Genomic DNA, 16144 nt, shown 5'->3' on the forward strand with positions numbered 1-16144 from the left:
AAATGCGCTAGCCAGCATGTTCAGTGCAGATCGTAGATCGGGCGCCCGCTCTTGATTTCCACGCTCCGTAGAGAACTTTATACGGTAGATGATAAATTTCGAGTGCCAGAGCACGTAGCCTGCAAGGAGGATTGCAAGAGCAGAAAATAGGAACGCTAACGCCAGCAGAAGCTGGACTTCCGAGTCATCGAATACATATCGAGGCTGGAAGGATTGCCCTAATAGAGTGTTGAAGGTGAAGCCCGCAATGAGTGTCGAAACTGCGATGGATCCGTGTGACGTTGACTTGGACAGATCTAACCACGACTCAACGAGGTACATTTCTTGTGCATCACTCAGGTCTCGAAAATGTGGAGTTGCGGACAACCTGGTGGTCAGGGTTTCAAGACCGGGAAAATCACGAAGGCGTTGGCCGTATGCTGGTCCAGACATGTCTTGATTTCAGATTGACTGCAGAAGCCGAAAAGGTAGAATAGAACGTGTACGGATACAGTGCTAGGCTAAAGGTTGAATAACTAAAGTTACACACTACTACCTTCTATTCATTATCATCTCTTTTAGTAATTGATCCTACCCTACTTAGAAGATACTGTACCCCTCCCAACCCCTCGAACTACGTCATTAGCCGCAGGTGCAATGCAATTGCCTGGAGCCAAACTTGATATTTAAAGAAAACAAGGAGATTGGAAAATGATGGAGATCATGCTTGCAAAAGGAGAAGATGGGCAAGCCAGCGCAGTTGATGGACAGACAGCCTGACGGATGGCCGTCCTCAGACCCTGGGCTGTCAACGCCAACCTCTACTACCCTATTGGTTCCCATGCTGCTGATGGATACGGGGGGACTTAGTATGTGGCCCACTATCTGGCGGTGTTGCGGGTGGCGAGTTTGACCATGTTCAATGGAATGTCGTTCCGTAGGAATCCTCGTATATGGAGTATAAGGCCCCACTAACCTGAGGCTGAAGTCCCTCCATAACTGATCCAGGCGACCGCCCAGCCACATTGAAATTGCTCACGCGCCAAGTGCTTGTTGAAATAGTGCTATAAAAGGGAACAGATTTGCATCAACACACATTTGACGTCATTAAAGAAATGAGGTTCGCTCCTTGGCCCTGGGGGGCCTGGTTTACATTTGAGGGCATCTTGTTGACAGTCGCGGCAGCTCTGCTTGGTTCTTAACAAGACCCTCCGTTTATTGCAAGGGTCCAGTTGTTGTTTTCTCGACTTCGCTTTGGAGCAACAACCACTTTCAACAACGTCTCAACATGTCCGCCCTCGCAACAGCACTGGGCTTGCACACAGGTCCTGGCATCCCAGCAGCAAACTATGCCCCTTACCATGCAATGTTCAATTTCATTTGGGCCCATATCCTCACCTCATCACGTGCACTCAAACAAAGATACGGCATCGATCACAACGTCAATCCGCGCGAAGACCTTGCTCGGTTTGGAGATAAGGCTGTCCAGGAGGGCAAAATCACCCGACAACAGCTCAATCGATTGAAACGCAGTGAAGCAGCTCACGCTAATGCCATGGAGCATTATCCCGTCTTCGTCGCATGCATCTTGTTTGCAACGGTCAACAAAGTTCCCAACAAGACAATCAACCGTACGTGTGCTATATATTCGATTGCACGGATCGTTTATACCATTGCTTATGTGTGTGTGGACAAATGGAAGCATTCCTGGATTAGGAGCTTGGCCTGGTGGATCAGCAACTTCAGTTGCATCTACTTGTTCTGGCAAAGTGGGAAGACATTAAGTTAATTTATAAAACGACATCGCCTTGCTCTCGACCCTAGTCCACACAACCCGAGCTAGCTGGTTCGTGAGGAACCTATGTACAGTGCTGAGGTCCCAGAGGGCAAGTGTTAGGCTGCTAGTAGCGACACCTGGTTCGCTGAGTAGATTATAGGTCCGGACGAATAGTGTAACTCAAACTCAAGTTAGCCTGACCACATAAGTGGGTAAAGAGGTCTACGGCATATCATAACTGACTATTTGCTTCAATACATCTCAAGCACATCGGCTTGGCTCGGAGCTAATACATCTGTCGGAGCCTCTGAGGTGTCCGGTGGTTGTCGGGTCTATTTGGCTTAGAGGTGGCTCGACGCTCCATGTGGCATGCCTGCGTCAATCGACGCAAATGATAGCAGTTTGCCCAGAAGCTGGACATCACCTTCGACGTCCGCAATCCCAGTCAGATTTCTCTTGCCATTTAATACTTCGCACAGCTCAGCTTTCTCCAGAGTGAGTCTGACACTGCCCTGGGGACTTGTAGTAACCCTGTCGCCGACCAAACGTCGATATGTCAATGCACCATTGCTTAAAATCAACCTCCACCTCTCATCAATGTCCTTGATGTGGATGTCGATGTTGATGGGTTGGTGTTCCCTCCCAGCTGCCTGACCGTCGACAATGATGGAGAGACCACCGAGCCATTGCTCGACTGCAAGTCTGGGTGCAAATGATGCCAGACTGGCTGTATCTTGACCGCGAGATCTCTTGCCGTTCCTGAGATCCATTGCCTGACTCAGGTAGAAATTTCTCCAGGTTGCGTTCTCTGCGCCGAAGCCCAGACTCTCGAATACGTAAGCAAGCCTATCTCTGCATTGCAGACGTGCGCTTGCAGGACCACCAGCGCCGTCTTCCGCTGCCACGACATGGCCCAACAATGTCGCAGCAAAGCGAAGATCTCCCTCGTTGATAAACCCGTCGGCTTTCTTCAACAACTCTTCCGGCCCACCAATGCATGCCACATATTTAATCCCCTCTTCCTTCGGAGGCCACTTCCATAGATTTTCGGCTGCACCGTCAAACCACGTCATGTAACGCTGGTAAATCCCCTTGACGTTGTGGTTGACGCTTCCGTAAAAACCTTGCGTGTGCCAAGCACGCCTCAAAGCAGGAGGAAGCACCATGCGTTCAGCAATCTCCGTTCCGTTCCATCCTCTATTCATCTGCCTCACCGTTTGATCATGGATGTAGGCGTACAAATCTCTCTGTTGTTCCAAAAAGCTTGTAATGTTGTCGTTCCCCCAGGTGGGCCAGCCATGGCTTCCAAATTGTACTTCTGCCCCTGCTTCCTCGCAGTAGAGCACCAGAGTCTCGTCTAGGTATCTACTCCAGGCCTTGGCGTCCCTGACGAGGGCACCTCTCAGGGTGACGATGTTATGGAGGGCATGAGTAGCGCACTCGGCAACTAGCAAAGCGTGTTCGTTAGGGAAGTAAATGTTGAGTTCGGCTGGTGCCTCAGTATTTGGCACCATCTGAAATACCATGTGGATGCCGTCAATCGTTAAAGACTGCCCAGTGTAGGTGATGTCGACTGTCGGCGGGACCAGACTCGTCGTCCCACGGGAGGTTCCCATGCCCAGACCTACTCCCACCTGTCCGATGGAAGACCGTGGAAGCTGAGATCCATACATGTGGGCAGATCGTTTGCGCATGATGGGTCCAGCAAAAACGTTCTCAGAAGTAGCTTCCTCCATGAAGTGTTCGGGTGCAATGATTTTCACATCGTCCAGGCCCTCCTTCCCCCTCGGTGGCGGTAGAATTCCTGCGGCGCCTCCGAAATGGTCGATATGCGAATGCGTGTATATAACGGCCTTGACTGGACGACTACCCCGATACCGCTTGTACAGATCCATCGCTGCTGCTGCACATTCGCAAGAAATCAAAGGATCGATCACGACCAGGCCACTCTGGCCTTCAACGAAAGTGATGTGCGAGATATCGAAGCCACGGACCTGATAGATAGATGGGCTGATGCAATAGAGGCCCTGCTTGGACAGCAGTCGAGCCTGTCGCCATAACTTTGCTTCCACTGTAGTCGGGCATGGCTCCTCATGGACAAAGTTATATTCATCATTGTTCCAGACAATTTGACCTTGTGCGTTTTTGACAACACACGGTTCCAGACATCCTATAAAGCCGCGCTCGGCATTTGCGAAGTCCACAGTATCTTCGAAGGAAGGCGAAGTCCGGTCGGCAGATCTGCTCTCGGTCGCGGTCATCGTCGCGCGGTCAGTGAATCTTTGCAACGGGAGAGGCTTTCTGGATTTCTGGAACCAGAGGAGGGGCAAATCTCCGGAATTAAGTAACTCACTCGATGCTGTATGAGCGTACAACTTCGGCACTGAAAGTTGCTGTCAGCGTTCCGAGACAAATCCATTCTCGGCTCGCTGAATGTGTTCGCGAGATGGGCTGCCGAATGCCGAGCCCTCCTCGGCAAAAGCTGAGTGCTCCCTATTGGTTGCCGAATCGAGAGCAAATCAGCATTGAGATATTTCTTACATCATCCTTCTTCCGGCCAGGGCAGCACAAGCCCCGTCATATACGACATAGTCATTTCCTGATGTAGGAGCGTTTTCGGTAAGCTCGGTTGCGGAGACCCCAGCCTGTGAATCTGGAGATAAATATCCATACATCTCTTGCAGTGGTAATAAACGATTTGACACGCCTGCTCTCCAGTTTCTCACTCTCGGCTTTGCAGCTTTCACTTGCTGACCAGGATATCTTCGGTAACTTTAGAGATGTCTGCTCCTGAGCAGGACGCTGAGAAGGCACGCCATGTTGAAATGGTGGACTCAATTCCGGCTCAAGACGACGATGTCTCTTACGCGGAAGGCCGGAAAATCGTGCATAAGATTGATCGACGTCTCGTAACATCTCTTGGGCTCATGTTTGCCATCTCCTTGATGGATCGCACCAACCTGGCATCCGCTAACATCTCCGGAATGTGAAAAGAGCTGCACCTTACAGTTGGGAATCGATATATGCGTATGAGATTATGATGTCGAGGAGTCATGATCTGACAAGAATAGTCTATTGCCATCATAATTTCCTTTGTTCCCTGTATCGTCTTCCAGTGGCCAAGCGCTGTTCTTGTCCGGAAAATCGGTCCACGCCTCTTTTTGCCGGCGGCAACTTCCTGTGGGGAATTGTGATGTTGTGTATGGGCTTTCTTCACCACTGGGGTGAGCTCCTGGGACTTCGAGCCATTGTTGGAATTTTCGAAGCAGGCCTTTTCCCTGGTGAGAATTTTATCTTTCCAAAGGCGATATCACTTAAGAATGAGGCTATGCTTTGTTCCCGCTCACCTTCAATACAGCTCCCTGACGGCTGCAGGTGCTCTCTTCCTATTGCAAATGTGGTATATTCGTTGTGTGTGGCACCCTTCTGCTTCGGCCGTGCTACTCATCGCCCTATACTAATCCCCGAGTTCAGATGACGTCCACAAGCGGTATGCTTCTTTCTATCTAATCAGTATCGTGGGTTCCTCCCTCTCTGGAGTCCTCGCCTATGCCTTCATGCAGATGGGCGGCGTTGGTGGCTATCTAGGCTGGAGGTACATTTTCATCTTGGAAGGTGTGCTGACGTGTCTCACCGCAATCGTGGGAGCATTTCTAATCGTGGACTTCCCTGAAAAGGCACAAAACAGCAGAGCGTTCCTCAAACCGCACGAGCTGGCATACGTCATAAGACTTCTGGGAAAAGATCGCAGTGATGCTCACGATACCGCTTTCAGCTTGGCAATTTCTTCCAATCCGGCTTGGATGCTAAGATCTGGCTTTTCGGGTTCCTCTTTTTGTAAGCCCTCTCCTTTGAGGCGAACTCATTATGCTAATAGCGAGATAGTTGCAGCACCATGATGTCCTATTCAGTCGCTTTTTTCTTGCCTATCATTCTCAACGTCAAGATGGGCTTCGATGTTGGAATCTCGCAAGTGTTGAGCACTCCACCCTACTTCTTCGCTGCCATCGTGATGTGCGTCGAAGCATGGATAGGGGATAAGTACCATGTTCGGAGTCCAATCATAGTATGCAACGCCTTATTAGCAATCTGTGAATTGTGTCTCCAGGCCTGGACCGAGACTGCAGGAGTCCAGGACCTAGGCGCCTTTCTCGTTATCGGATCTGCGAATTCATCAGTCCCGACCGTCATGGCATGGCAGGCCAACAACATTCGGGGTCAGTGGAAAAGACCATTTAGCAGTGCAAGCCTGATCACGCTTGGTGGACTCGGGGGAATAGTTGGTGCATTGGTGTTCCGGTCTGAAGATGCACCCCAGTATCTGCCCGGGATTTATGCCTCGCTCACGTAAGTACTGGTTTTCTTCAACACTCGCAATGCTGACAGGAAATGGTCTAGATGTTGCGGCCTCACTCTTGTAGTAGCAGACGGCTTAGCCTTTCACATAAGCAAGGTTGAACGAGAATGTCCACAATGGTGATATGTCCTCGAGGGGTTACCGGGATTCCAATATACTTTATAGAGGGAGGTCTATTGCGACTGGCACGCCCGTTATGTCACGGGCGACGATGAAAGCTTGGAATAATAGTATAGATCGAGGCTGCGAACGAATACTCTATCGACTAATAGATGCTCTATAGTAGTAAGATAAGGATGTTACTATATACACTGTTAGGCACCACTCGTGCTAACAGGCAGGACTACTAGTAGAGTAGTTTAAATAGTCTCGATGTTGGATCTATCTCTCAATTACAAGTAATACCTTGAGGTGTCCGTCGTAGCAAGCTCAAAGCATGAGGTTCCCCTGGGACCCGCATGCGGTGAGCAGCTCTTATATACTAGAGTCTCGGCGCTAGCTTGGCGGCGCTATAGAAGATTCTAGACTCCCTATCTCTCTTCCACTAAAGGGGGAACAGTATGTACCTTGTCCGTTCCTGACATACACCTACTTTATTTATTATTATGTGAAGTTACTATAAGCTAGTAACTTAGTATCATAGTGCTAAAATACGCTAGCTCCAATAGCATATCACTAGTAAGTTCCCTTCCGTATATAAAAAGGTACTTGCTAAGCTAGTACAAAGAAATACTAAGGACTACGGAGATTAGTGGGGTGGCTACGGGAATTAGGCGCAACCAATGCCTCCCCCTCCCGCGGCAGCTTGAACTTGGTGCCTGTACAGGGCCCTGAGCACAGCGGCATCTGCTGAAGCTTCCGATTGCATGATTACGAGCAGTCGGCAAGCGTTCTCACTCCCCCGGCTGTTCCTCTATGATGGGAAGGGACATGGTCATTCCTAAGACGGTATGTCCTAAGTCCATACTAGACTAGCGCCTGGGCGCTCTCGGGGTCGCCTCGGATAGCATCGAATACAATAGCTCTAGGAGCTAGTTCGAATGCGTCGAAGCGACGCAATTGACGACGGTCTTTACAATCGCTTGGCATCGCTAATCACACCTGGTCACCATATTTACCTTCTTAACTTTGTGCTGGTCGTCTATCTGCAGACTCGTCGAAGTGAGTTTCCTGCTGATACGTCTTTTGTCAACAGCTCCTTTTCCAAAAGAAAAGCGACCCATGGCTGCTACATCGCCGAGCCCATCAAACCTAGCCCGAGTACCCCGCGATCGTTCCCGAGTGGTCTGCCAGCGATGCCATTCCAGAAAAGTCAAATGCGACTTGCTTCTCAGGCTGCCCACCATGGGTATCTGCACAAATTGTGAGAAGCGGAACGAGCTATGTCAGCGCAGGGATGGACCGAAGAGGCAGTCTGTGCGCTCATGTCCAGGGGTTCCGTCTTCGGGGAGTGCGTTGCCCGGCGACGCCCCATTTGTTGGGACATTGGCGCCATCTATAGTTGCTGACAGGACAGAAACGCCCTCTGAGGAATGTGAGGACGACAATTCCGGATGTCCTTCTGAAGAAATGCAGTCACTGAACCGTGGTTATCTCGGAAAGCACTCGATCATGTCGATTCATGGCCCCCTGTCGGCCTCGGCCTCAGCCTCGGCAGGTTCCCTTTCTACACTGCTCGAAAGACAATGCTTCGTAGCCTCGCAAGCAGATCAGCTACCAGCGCCCTCGATGATCGAGGCCTCAGCCGCTCGCTACTTCAAGTACTTATATCATCGCATTCCCGTGCTCGACCACCAAGACGTGGAATGTGCTAACCCTTCGATACTCTTACTGCGAGCCCTCTGCTTCGTCGGGTCCTTTCTTCGTCATCCAAAATCCGCGGATAGCATTCAGCAAACCGAGCTAGAATACGTCAAAGCCAAGATTTTGTTTTTTCTAAACCATGAACGTGATCCCCTCACTATGCTGAAAGTTTTGTGCACCTTTACTCTTTGGAATGTCCGACCTGCTTCAGTGGTCACCATTGACTGCAGCTGGAGTTGGCTTGGCCTCGCAGTAAGCCTTGCTGTGCAGATGGGTCTGCATCAAGAGTCAACATACCTGGAAAGATCCATACCAGGTTCCGCTCGTCGGATAGCGTGGTTCCTTTACTCGCAAGACAAAATGCTCTCTTCCTGCTTCGGACGGCCTCAAATTTTAAGAACCGAAGAATTCGACCTGCGCCCGCTGACAGTGACAGACTTCGCGCTCTCGGAAGGTAGACAGGCTGGCAAATTTATCATCTATACGCGGTTGGCACAAATTATTGCGAAGATGCTAGACCTCCAGCAACGACAAGACCTCACCACCAACGAAGAGGTGTCATCAGCGCTTGCAGATTTCCGAGCTTGGGCTCTCGAGATGCCGAGCGATCTTCGGATCTACAACGAACAAGGTGGCAAGGTCTACCGCCGCGAAATCTACGAGTACCTTGCATCTTATCTTACTCACATCATCACGTTCTTTCACCACTTTGGAAAACACTTCCGACCGTCAGTGGTCTCGCGCATTTCACTGGTGGCTTCATCCTGTATGATCGGCCTATATCAAGACATGGACTGCCGTGACCACATCAATTACCTCACAGCCATCAATAACTGGTACTTGATGACAGCCGCAATTCCTCAACTCAACAACATCGCCAGAGAAAATCGAGGCGAGGGCTTCCAAACGGAACCACGAAGGAACAAACCATCGTCTTTGCAAGACCTTGATATCTTACTGGACATTCTCAAACAACGGACTGTCAAATTTCCTGGAGCAAAATCTATAGTCAACAGGTTGGAGCAGCTGAAACATGATGTGCTTTCCCAGTGCGTGGATTCCAACCTCGCCGCGGTCCCGGCAGAAAGACACTGTTCCGAGCTGGCACTTTTACCACAAGGTGTAATCACAAATGTGCATGATCTGTTCCCGTTTCCAAAATCGTTGTCTCCCAGACTGCAATTGCTGGACGCCATAGAAGCAGAATCTGCAACGAATGTTTTCTTCGACGGGTATCCCGACTGGTCGTTGGACAACCTCTTCAGCCTCGATGATATCAACCCCATGGCCCTTGTTGACATCAACCTCGTGGACTTTGCTTGATTTTCTCCGGCCAGATGCGTCCCCAAGACGGTACTGACTTACTTTAATTGGCACTTGGTATTGTACTATTGTTGAGTGTTGAGTACGATTAGACTCCTCAAGCCGCCTGGACACAAGTCCGGGGCGGCGAGAAAAGAGACGGAAGACTAATTAATCCTCTCCAATCATTAACGCACCTACGAAAGAAGACCCTTTTTGCCTGCTATATTACGTTTCGACTCTTGTAAACTAGGTCACTTGAAGGGCCGCTGGAGTAGACGGCCCGCCCCGAAGGGGAAGTCAGCCGATGGAGTATAAGGCTATTCAATATAACTAATGATTAGAAGTACTCAGCCTAATTAACACTTAGTACTAAGTATGCTAATAAATTTTTAACTCTCAACAGTAAAGTCGCTGAATGCGTAAATCCTGTCCCTGGTGCTGCATTCAGAAAAGCAAACCTGGTACTGACTATGCGTTGATAGACAAAGTTAAGGATGATGCCTATTTTGAAATCACCGGAAACGCTCAGAGTCGCTTTGTTTAGGCACCAGCTCTCTTCCACTGACTTGTGGCGAGCCAACGGCGTATGGTCTCGATCAAGACTCGGACGCTCAAACCATCATGCTTTCGCAGCACCAAGTATCAGATCCGCTGCCTTTTCAGCTATTGCATATACCATCGACATTGGGTTTCCGCTTATGTGAATGGGAATAACACTTGCGTCTACGCACCTCAGCTTAGCGACCTCCTTTACCCTGAGATTGGTGTCGACCACTGTTCCCATGGCAGCCGTGCCGATGGGGTGATGCTCTGTCCCCACATGGCTGCGAATGTACGATATTTCACGGTCTCGGTCTCCAAGTCCAAATTTTTCAGCTAGCGTGAAGCTTGGGTTGAGCTGCTCTCTGACAGCTGTTGAATTGGAGACCTTGGTCAGGAAGTGCATTGTTGCGCGCAATACTGCGACATCCACCGGGTGTGATAGAAAGGATGGGTCAATCCTGGGTGGAGCTTCGGCATCATTTCCTGTTATGTGGACACTCCCCCGACTCAACGAATATTGAAATGCTGTAATTGCTGTTACGTGATTGTTTCCACCAGCCGCTGGTCGAATGAATTTGGACTGGTCTGCTCGCCCTTCTGCAGCGTCAATATTTGCTGGAATGAAGAGAATCTGTATGGCGCCTGCGTGGGGATCACTCAGCCTGTTGATTACTCTTCGTTGTTGAGCCATTGTGAGAGGTTTTTTCAGACCCTCAATCTTTCCTACTGCATCGATAGTGGCATCAAGGTCGTTGGGGGAAACCAAGGATGGATAGCTGAGAAAGCCCATACCCGATGGAGGATTGGCAAGGGGGCCGCCTCCCGTACGTTGATAATCTTCCATGACTGTTCGAACAATAAGTGGATCTGCAAAGGCATCGATAGAGAAGCCTCCTGGCGCCAGTTCCAACGTCGTGATGAATGCAGTGTGGTCTTGCATATCTTCACCGACGAAACTATTCGGCACCACGCAGGCAACTCCAGCAGCTTTGAGAATTGTAGGATCTCCAATCCCTGAAAGTTCAAGAACCTGCGGGGTCTTAAGGGTGCCTGCGCTGAGAATGACCTCTCGCGTGGCATTTACTACGTACTTGGCTCCCGAACGCCAAAAGTAAACCCCTTCGGCCACCCTCTCGGAGCTATTTCCCTGAAACTTCACGGACTCAACGTTGGCGTTCGTAAGTATTCTGAGGTTGGTGCGGTGTAAGTAAGGTGAAATATATCCTGAAGCTGCATAGCTTCTTGTTCCGTTGTGATCGGAGCGGTTGACTGTCGAAAGAGCCGCGAAGAAGCTATCATGTGTCCCGTTGGTAGCATCTTGCGGTTTTGACTCAAATCCGGCAACGTCTCGACACGCGTCCAGAAAGACGTTTTCCATAGGAATCTGGGATCGTGTTGAGCTAGTGTGGATTGGCCCATTGGTCCCATGTGCTGCAAGACATGCTGTTTGGTACTCTTCAGCCTCCAAATACTCATTCCTTCTGAAGTATGGCATCATGTTGGACCAGGACCACTCGTCCGAGCCAACATAACTCGCCCATTCATCGCAGTCAGAGCCGAGTGGTCTGCTGTACTGCATGTAATTTATGGCACTGGTGCCTCCCAACACTTTTCCGCGTGGCAAAGCGAATTCTAGATTGTTTGCATGAACCTGTAGGCTATTAAATGGAGATCTAAGCAACGAGCCAGTGCCTTACTTGCGGAACGCTCTTCAGCATCCAGTCATAGTCAGGCTTGAATTGCATTTGTGGAAACATGCTTGGAATATTGACCATTGGATCATCCAGCTTGTTCTCGCCAGCTTCGAGCACACCTACTCTAAATTGCCCACTCTCAGATAGACGTGCGGCAAGTGCGAGTCCGGCCGTACCTCCACCGACAATAATAAAGTCAAAAGAACAAGAGAGGAATTCCTCGACAGAACAGAAAATAGACATGTTTTCGAATGGAGGCTTGATGAGAATGGATGAATCAAGAAAAATGGATTTTATCTTTGGTTTTCTTTTCAATGCTTCTGATGACCCCTCTCCTTTCGAGACAAACCCCCAACCTAGGATGAGGTCTTGGACCTGGTGTCTGCACGCAGCGCAGCATCGCTTAGAAACAGATTATCAAGAGCTGACACAGCTTTATTGGAACTCGATATCATCAAAATCTGGCGGAAGATGAAGGTATTCATTCACCCTGGACAGGGATGAAAGAACGATACTATTTTACTGGTGATGCACTCACCAGAACAGGATAGTGGTCCTTCAGGCTCGACGGGATTGGCCGAGTGATTGATTCACCTGCCGCCGGAAAAAGGTCGTTCCTCGAGCTTAGTCAGACCGTTCTCTCGACTAAATGCGTCTGAAAGGAGTTGCTGCCAACTACTTATGCGGTAGTTACGTCTTGCAGCCGTTCCTAGTACTGTATTTAGCTAGGTCGCTTTATCGAGAGTGGGGTCGACACTTGAGTCTCCACTTACTACGCCTAGGCCGAGATATACTCTATACGGCTAAGCTAGACCAGCTCACCTCTAAAGTGTTCGAATACGGTCGACGTCACATTTTAAAGTATTCGAAATACTAATATAGTAGCACTTTTATGGTTTAAGATAGGAGGTATTTTAGCTACTAGCGCCGTAGGAGTTTAGGCTCTATCCTTACTAGTGTAATATATATTAGTAGAGCTAGTATGCGCTAGTTAAATCTTAGCGCTAATTATAGACTTGCGTATTGCTGCTATTTCAGTAAGACGAAGAGGGTCAACGAGTCGAAACTATGAGTGTCTAAACTAGTGCAAAAGGCATGTATAATGGCCTCTTGTCATTTTTAACAGCATTTACTTTTGGTCAAAACCTTCTGACCTTCGCAAGGTGCCCAGTCAACAGAAACGTGAAAGCCGAAGGCCCGAAGCAATACCACCACATTGGTGGACATGCACGCCCGAGGTCCCGAGTTAATAGCTGCTAAAGCCATAAGAGAATTAAAATTCGATGCGGATTCTCGGAATTGATCTCTTGATTGCTACTAGCAGCATCGTAAGAGGCTCGAAGTTGAAGCTCATCACGAACCTAAAAGAAACGGTCACCGGACGTGCAGATGCGCCATGCTTCTTTGAGTAAAGCTCACCGTCGGCACATTTGCTTGTACCGCTGGGGGGTTTGTTTGTCGTTTCACCACGCTTTCGCCTTGATGGTTTGTTGTACCAATCGACAGCTTTTCAATATTACGATGTCGAGCAAGTCCTGGAATTCTCCGGCGACCGGATTCGGAGACCGCATGACTACTTCCTTACCTACGCCTCTCGAAAATTGCGAATCAAGCATATGCAAGTATCACTTGCAAGAGAAGACATTGACCCATGCTCTCTTGCTGCTCCAAATCCCACGTCCATAGCCTTGGATGTCTACTCTGGATTGGTTCCGCATCTTCCGTAGCCATCTGGAGACGAAATCTGGGGCCCCAGCAGGAGTCGTGCGAACGAAAAGCAAAGGAGCAAGTCGGACGCCAGTCCCCTCTGGGGTGTTGCTCGCTTGAAAATGAATTCTGGAGACTTGCTTCATAGACAGCTTCTAGAGTCATTTAAGAAATGCCTTCCACGTTCTGTGGCACTTGAGTTATCTGATTGCCCATTCTCTCGCACCTTGTTGCGCTTTTGAGATCATTACGCATCGTCTTCTCATGCCATGGCGTCCAAGTCAGAGTCCGACAACATCGAGCACGGTTCGTCCGTGACTATTGAGGATACTGACCTCAAGAAAAATATTCGAGATTATGACGTTGCGTTGAGCTTCGCAGTGGATAGCGAGAGTATTGATTGGACTGAAGCTGAGGAAAACAAAGTATTGTGGAAGATTGACGCCGTGATCTTGACCTTGGTAAGCTTCAGCAAGTGCAACGCCTCCTAAGGTCTTCGTGAACGTGAAGTTACGCAACTTGTGTTCTGATGCAATTCTCCATATTATAGCTTTTCATGGGCGCCGTTGTCTCATATGCAGATACTCAAGCATACGGATTCGCCGCTCTGTTCGGCCTGGTCAAAGATCTCAAGTTATTTGTGTTGAAGGCCGTTGGAGGCAAACCTGTCATTGACACAACCAAATATCAGCTTTCCGCGGGCATGAGCCCATTAGGCGCAGCAGCTGTAAATATTCTACCTCTTGACCGCCGTAGAAGGCACATGAACTCATTCTCTACAGGGTCAATATCCATTACTACTTCTTGCGCAGTACCTCCCGGCCGGCAAATTCTACGGTGTCATTATTATATACATAGGATTGACTGCTATTCTGGTCATCGTATGCCAGGATTTCGCCGACATTGCGGCTCTTCGGTACGTATAAAGTTAATCTCAACAAGGTCTACATGCTTATGAGAAGCAGGTTCTTCACCGGCTTTGCCGTCGTGTCACAGCCGCTATCTGTCATCATAACCTCCATGTGGTATGTTCTTCTTCTTTATCGAGAACCTTCTCGCTGATGGAATTCGCAGGTGGAAGAACAAAGAGCAACCTCTTCGTGTTGGCATCTTCATCTCAGGAACTGCTATTGGATCTTTGGCAGGACAGGGAATTGACCTTGGTGCAGTGCATCTCTCCGGTGCCTACACTGCGAGTCCCTGGAAATGGATTTACGTTATCCTAGGTTCTGTTACTGTGGGATTCGGCATCTTCACTGGGCTCATCTTCCCTGCCAATCCTATGAAAGCCTGGTTCCTCACTGCCAGAGAGAAGGAAATTGCAGTGCGACGACTTGCCCAGAACAATACGGGGATCCAGACTCGCAAGTTCAAATGGAGGCAAGTCAAGGAAGCCTTCACGGATCCTCAGTTGTACATCTTTGGGGTTTACAGTTTCACATTCGCGTTTGTCAACAATGCCATCGGCACGTGAGCTTGTCCTGATGGATACTCTTTCAAGCCTCTGCAACTGACGCCCTTTCCCTAGTTTCGGAGGCTTCTTGGTCTCGTCCTTCGGCTATTCTAACACGAGAGCTCTTGTCCTTTCAATGCCTGCGAGCGCCGTTGCCATTGTTTCCATGGTGTCATCTGGAATATTCGGCACGTTCTTTCCACGCCGACGCATTCTGATTGCCATTCTTTACCTTCTTCCCAGCCTGGCAGGAAACATCATCCTGTGGAAGAGCGACAGGTCAAGCAAGGGGGCCCTTTTGGCTGGGTTGTACATCGTGAGCTCTTTTCCCCCTCTTTAGGTCTTTGGCACCCTAACACTCGTGGTCTTCTATTGGTAGTCTACTACGCTCTACGGCGCTCTTGTACAGGAATTTGCTCTCCTTTCCTCCAATATAGGCGGACACACTAAGAAAACAGTCATCAATGCCACGATATTCGCTCTTGCGAACCTCGGTGGCTTTTCTGGACCATGGGCATACGAAGGAAATGAAGCCGCACGAGGCTACCCTACAGGTCAGATTACAACTTTGAGCTTACTTTGTGCGAGCGTGGGATGTTTTGTACTGCTTTGGTGAGTATACCGTCCTCCTGCTTGATAAGGACGGAAGCCGTCATGCCCAGATCGCCAATGCTTTCACCTGTAAAAATCTTCACACAACTAACACTACGTCCATAATAGGATTCACTATATCCGTTGCAACAAGAAGAAAGCCCCGCTCAGGGAAGAACACCCTGAATTGATTACGGATCCAAATGTTGCCTTTGCAGACTTGACAGATCAATCGAACCCGATCTTTCAATATGTGTGTTGAACAGCAGAATGTCGCAATACTGTACCTCTATCACACAGATGGTAAAATACAGCAACAATCGTTGCGATGGATATGCAATGGTCCATGGTGATGAGCAAATGAGATTTGACCAGAACACGAGAGTCAGGGAAAGTGGCATGTGAATGGCGGAATGATTACTTAGTTTTTAGAGAAGATAGGCTATAGAGCAAAATCGAAGTCATGCTCGTACCAATCTCAGAAGAGTGACCCTCATCGTCAGCATACTTTCTCCCTTGTACACTAGACGTGGATCTTGGGCATTAGCGACGGCGACTAAATTATCTGGGGTCATGCACATGGATATCTACCTAGGTAAGATGTCCGTCTCTCCGGTCACCGGGCTTGCGGCAACCTCTCTCACTCTTCGTCTACGCTCCCACACTCGCTCTCAATTGAAAATTTCCCCAGACCTCGCATGTTTACTTGTGCCGAGCTCGAGGCATTTCGATTCCCCGTAGGCAAGCATGTCAAGAGAGGGAAGCCGCAACGTGACTTCGTCATCCACGAACAACCGCATTTCCGGAAGCTTTCTGGCCTCGTGTCATGCTTGCGGTCCCCTCACGCGTCAACCTTCGGGCCCGAGGAGAAGCATGTGAACTACTTTAAGAGCTCGATGTACAAGATGTATTGAAAATAAATCGGGTCGTTTGCG

At 49.3% G+C, this 16144-nt stretch overlaps 6 protein-coding genes across 6 annotated transcripts; 4 read left to right on the plus strand and 2 right to left on the minus strand.

Moving 5' to 3' along the window:
• Nucleotides 1–1267: 1267 nt before the first annotated feature.
• A1O9_05495 (uncharacterized protein) lies at nt 1268–1768 on the plus strand (the record flags this gene model as incomplete). The annotated part of the gene is made up of 1 exon (XM_013404713.1): nt 1268–1768. The coding sequence occupies one exon, from the start codon at nt 1268–1270 to the stop codon at nt 1766–1768; it is 501 nt and encodes a 166-aa protein (XP_013260167.1).
• Nucleotides 1769–2097: 329 nt separating this feature from the next.
• Nucleotides 2098–4017, minus strand: A1O9_05496 (uncharacterized protein; the record flags this gene model as incomplete). The annotated part of the gene is made up of 1 exon (XM_013404714.1): nt 2098–4017. One exon carries the CDS (start codon nt 4015–4017, stop codon nt 2098–2100), a length of 1920 nt encoding a protein of 639 aa, XP_013260168.1.
• A 519-nt stretch (nt 4018–4536) lies between these two features.
• Nucleotides 4537–6107, plus strand: A1O9_05497 (uncharacterized protein; the record flags this gene model as incomplete). The annotated part of the gene is made up of 5 exons (XM_013404715.1): nt 4537–4742; nt 4805–5037; nt 5132–5167; nt 5231–5593; nt 5668–6107. The coding sequence occupies 5 exons, from the start codon at nt 4537–4539 to the stop codon at nt 6105–6107; spliced, it is 1278 nt and encodes a 425-aa protein (XP_013260169.1).
• A 1350-nt stretch (nt 6108–7457) lies between these two features.
• Nucleotides 7458–9239, plus strand: A1O9_05498 (uncharacterized protein; the record flags this gene model as incomplete). Its single annotated transcript, XM_013404716.1, has 1 exon — nt 7458–9239. The coding sequence occupies one exon, from the start codon at nt 7458–7460 to the stop codon at nt 9237–9239; it is 1782 nt and encodes a 593-aa protein (XP_013260170.1).
• Nucleotides 9240–9840: 601 nt separating this feature from the next.
• Nucleotides 9841–11701, minus strand: A1O9_05499 (uncharacterized protein; the record flags this gene model as incomplete). Its single annotated transcript, XM_013404717.1, has 2 exons — nt 9841–11415; nt 11462–11701. The coding sequence occupies 2 exons, from the start codon at nt 11699–11701 to the stop codon at nt 9841–9843; spliced, it is 1815 nt and encodes a 604-aa protein (XP_013260171.1).
• Nucleotides 11702–14192: 2491 nt separating this feature from the next.
• A1O9_05500 (uncharacterized protein) lies at nt 14193–15471 on the plus strand (the record flags this gene model as incomplete). Its single annotated transcript, XM_013404718.1, has 4 exons — nt 14193–14635; nt 14694–14934; nt 14998–15230; nt 15339–15471. The coding sequence occupies 4 exons, from the start codon at nt 14193–14195 to the stop codon at nt 15469–15471; spliced, it is 1050 nt and encodes a 349-aa protein (XP_013260172.1).
• Nucleotides 15472–16144: the final 673 nt, after the last annotated feature.

Source organism: Exophiala aquamarina (assembly GCF_000709125.1).
Source record: "Exophiala aquamarina CBS 119918 chromosome Unknown aczIA-supercont1.4, whole genome shotgun sequence".
In the NCBI taxonomy this organism is placed as follows: Eukaryota; Fungi; Ascomycota; class Eurotiomycetes; order Chaetothyriales; family Herpotrichiellaceae; genus Exophiala; species Exophiala aquamarina.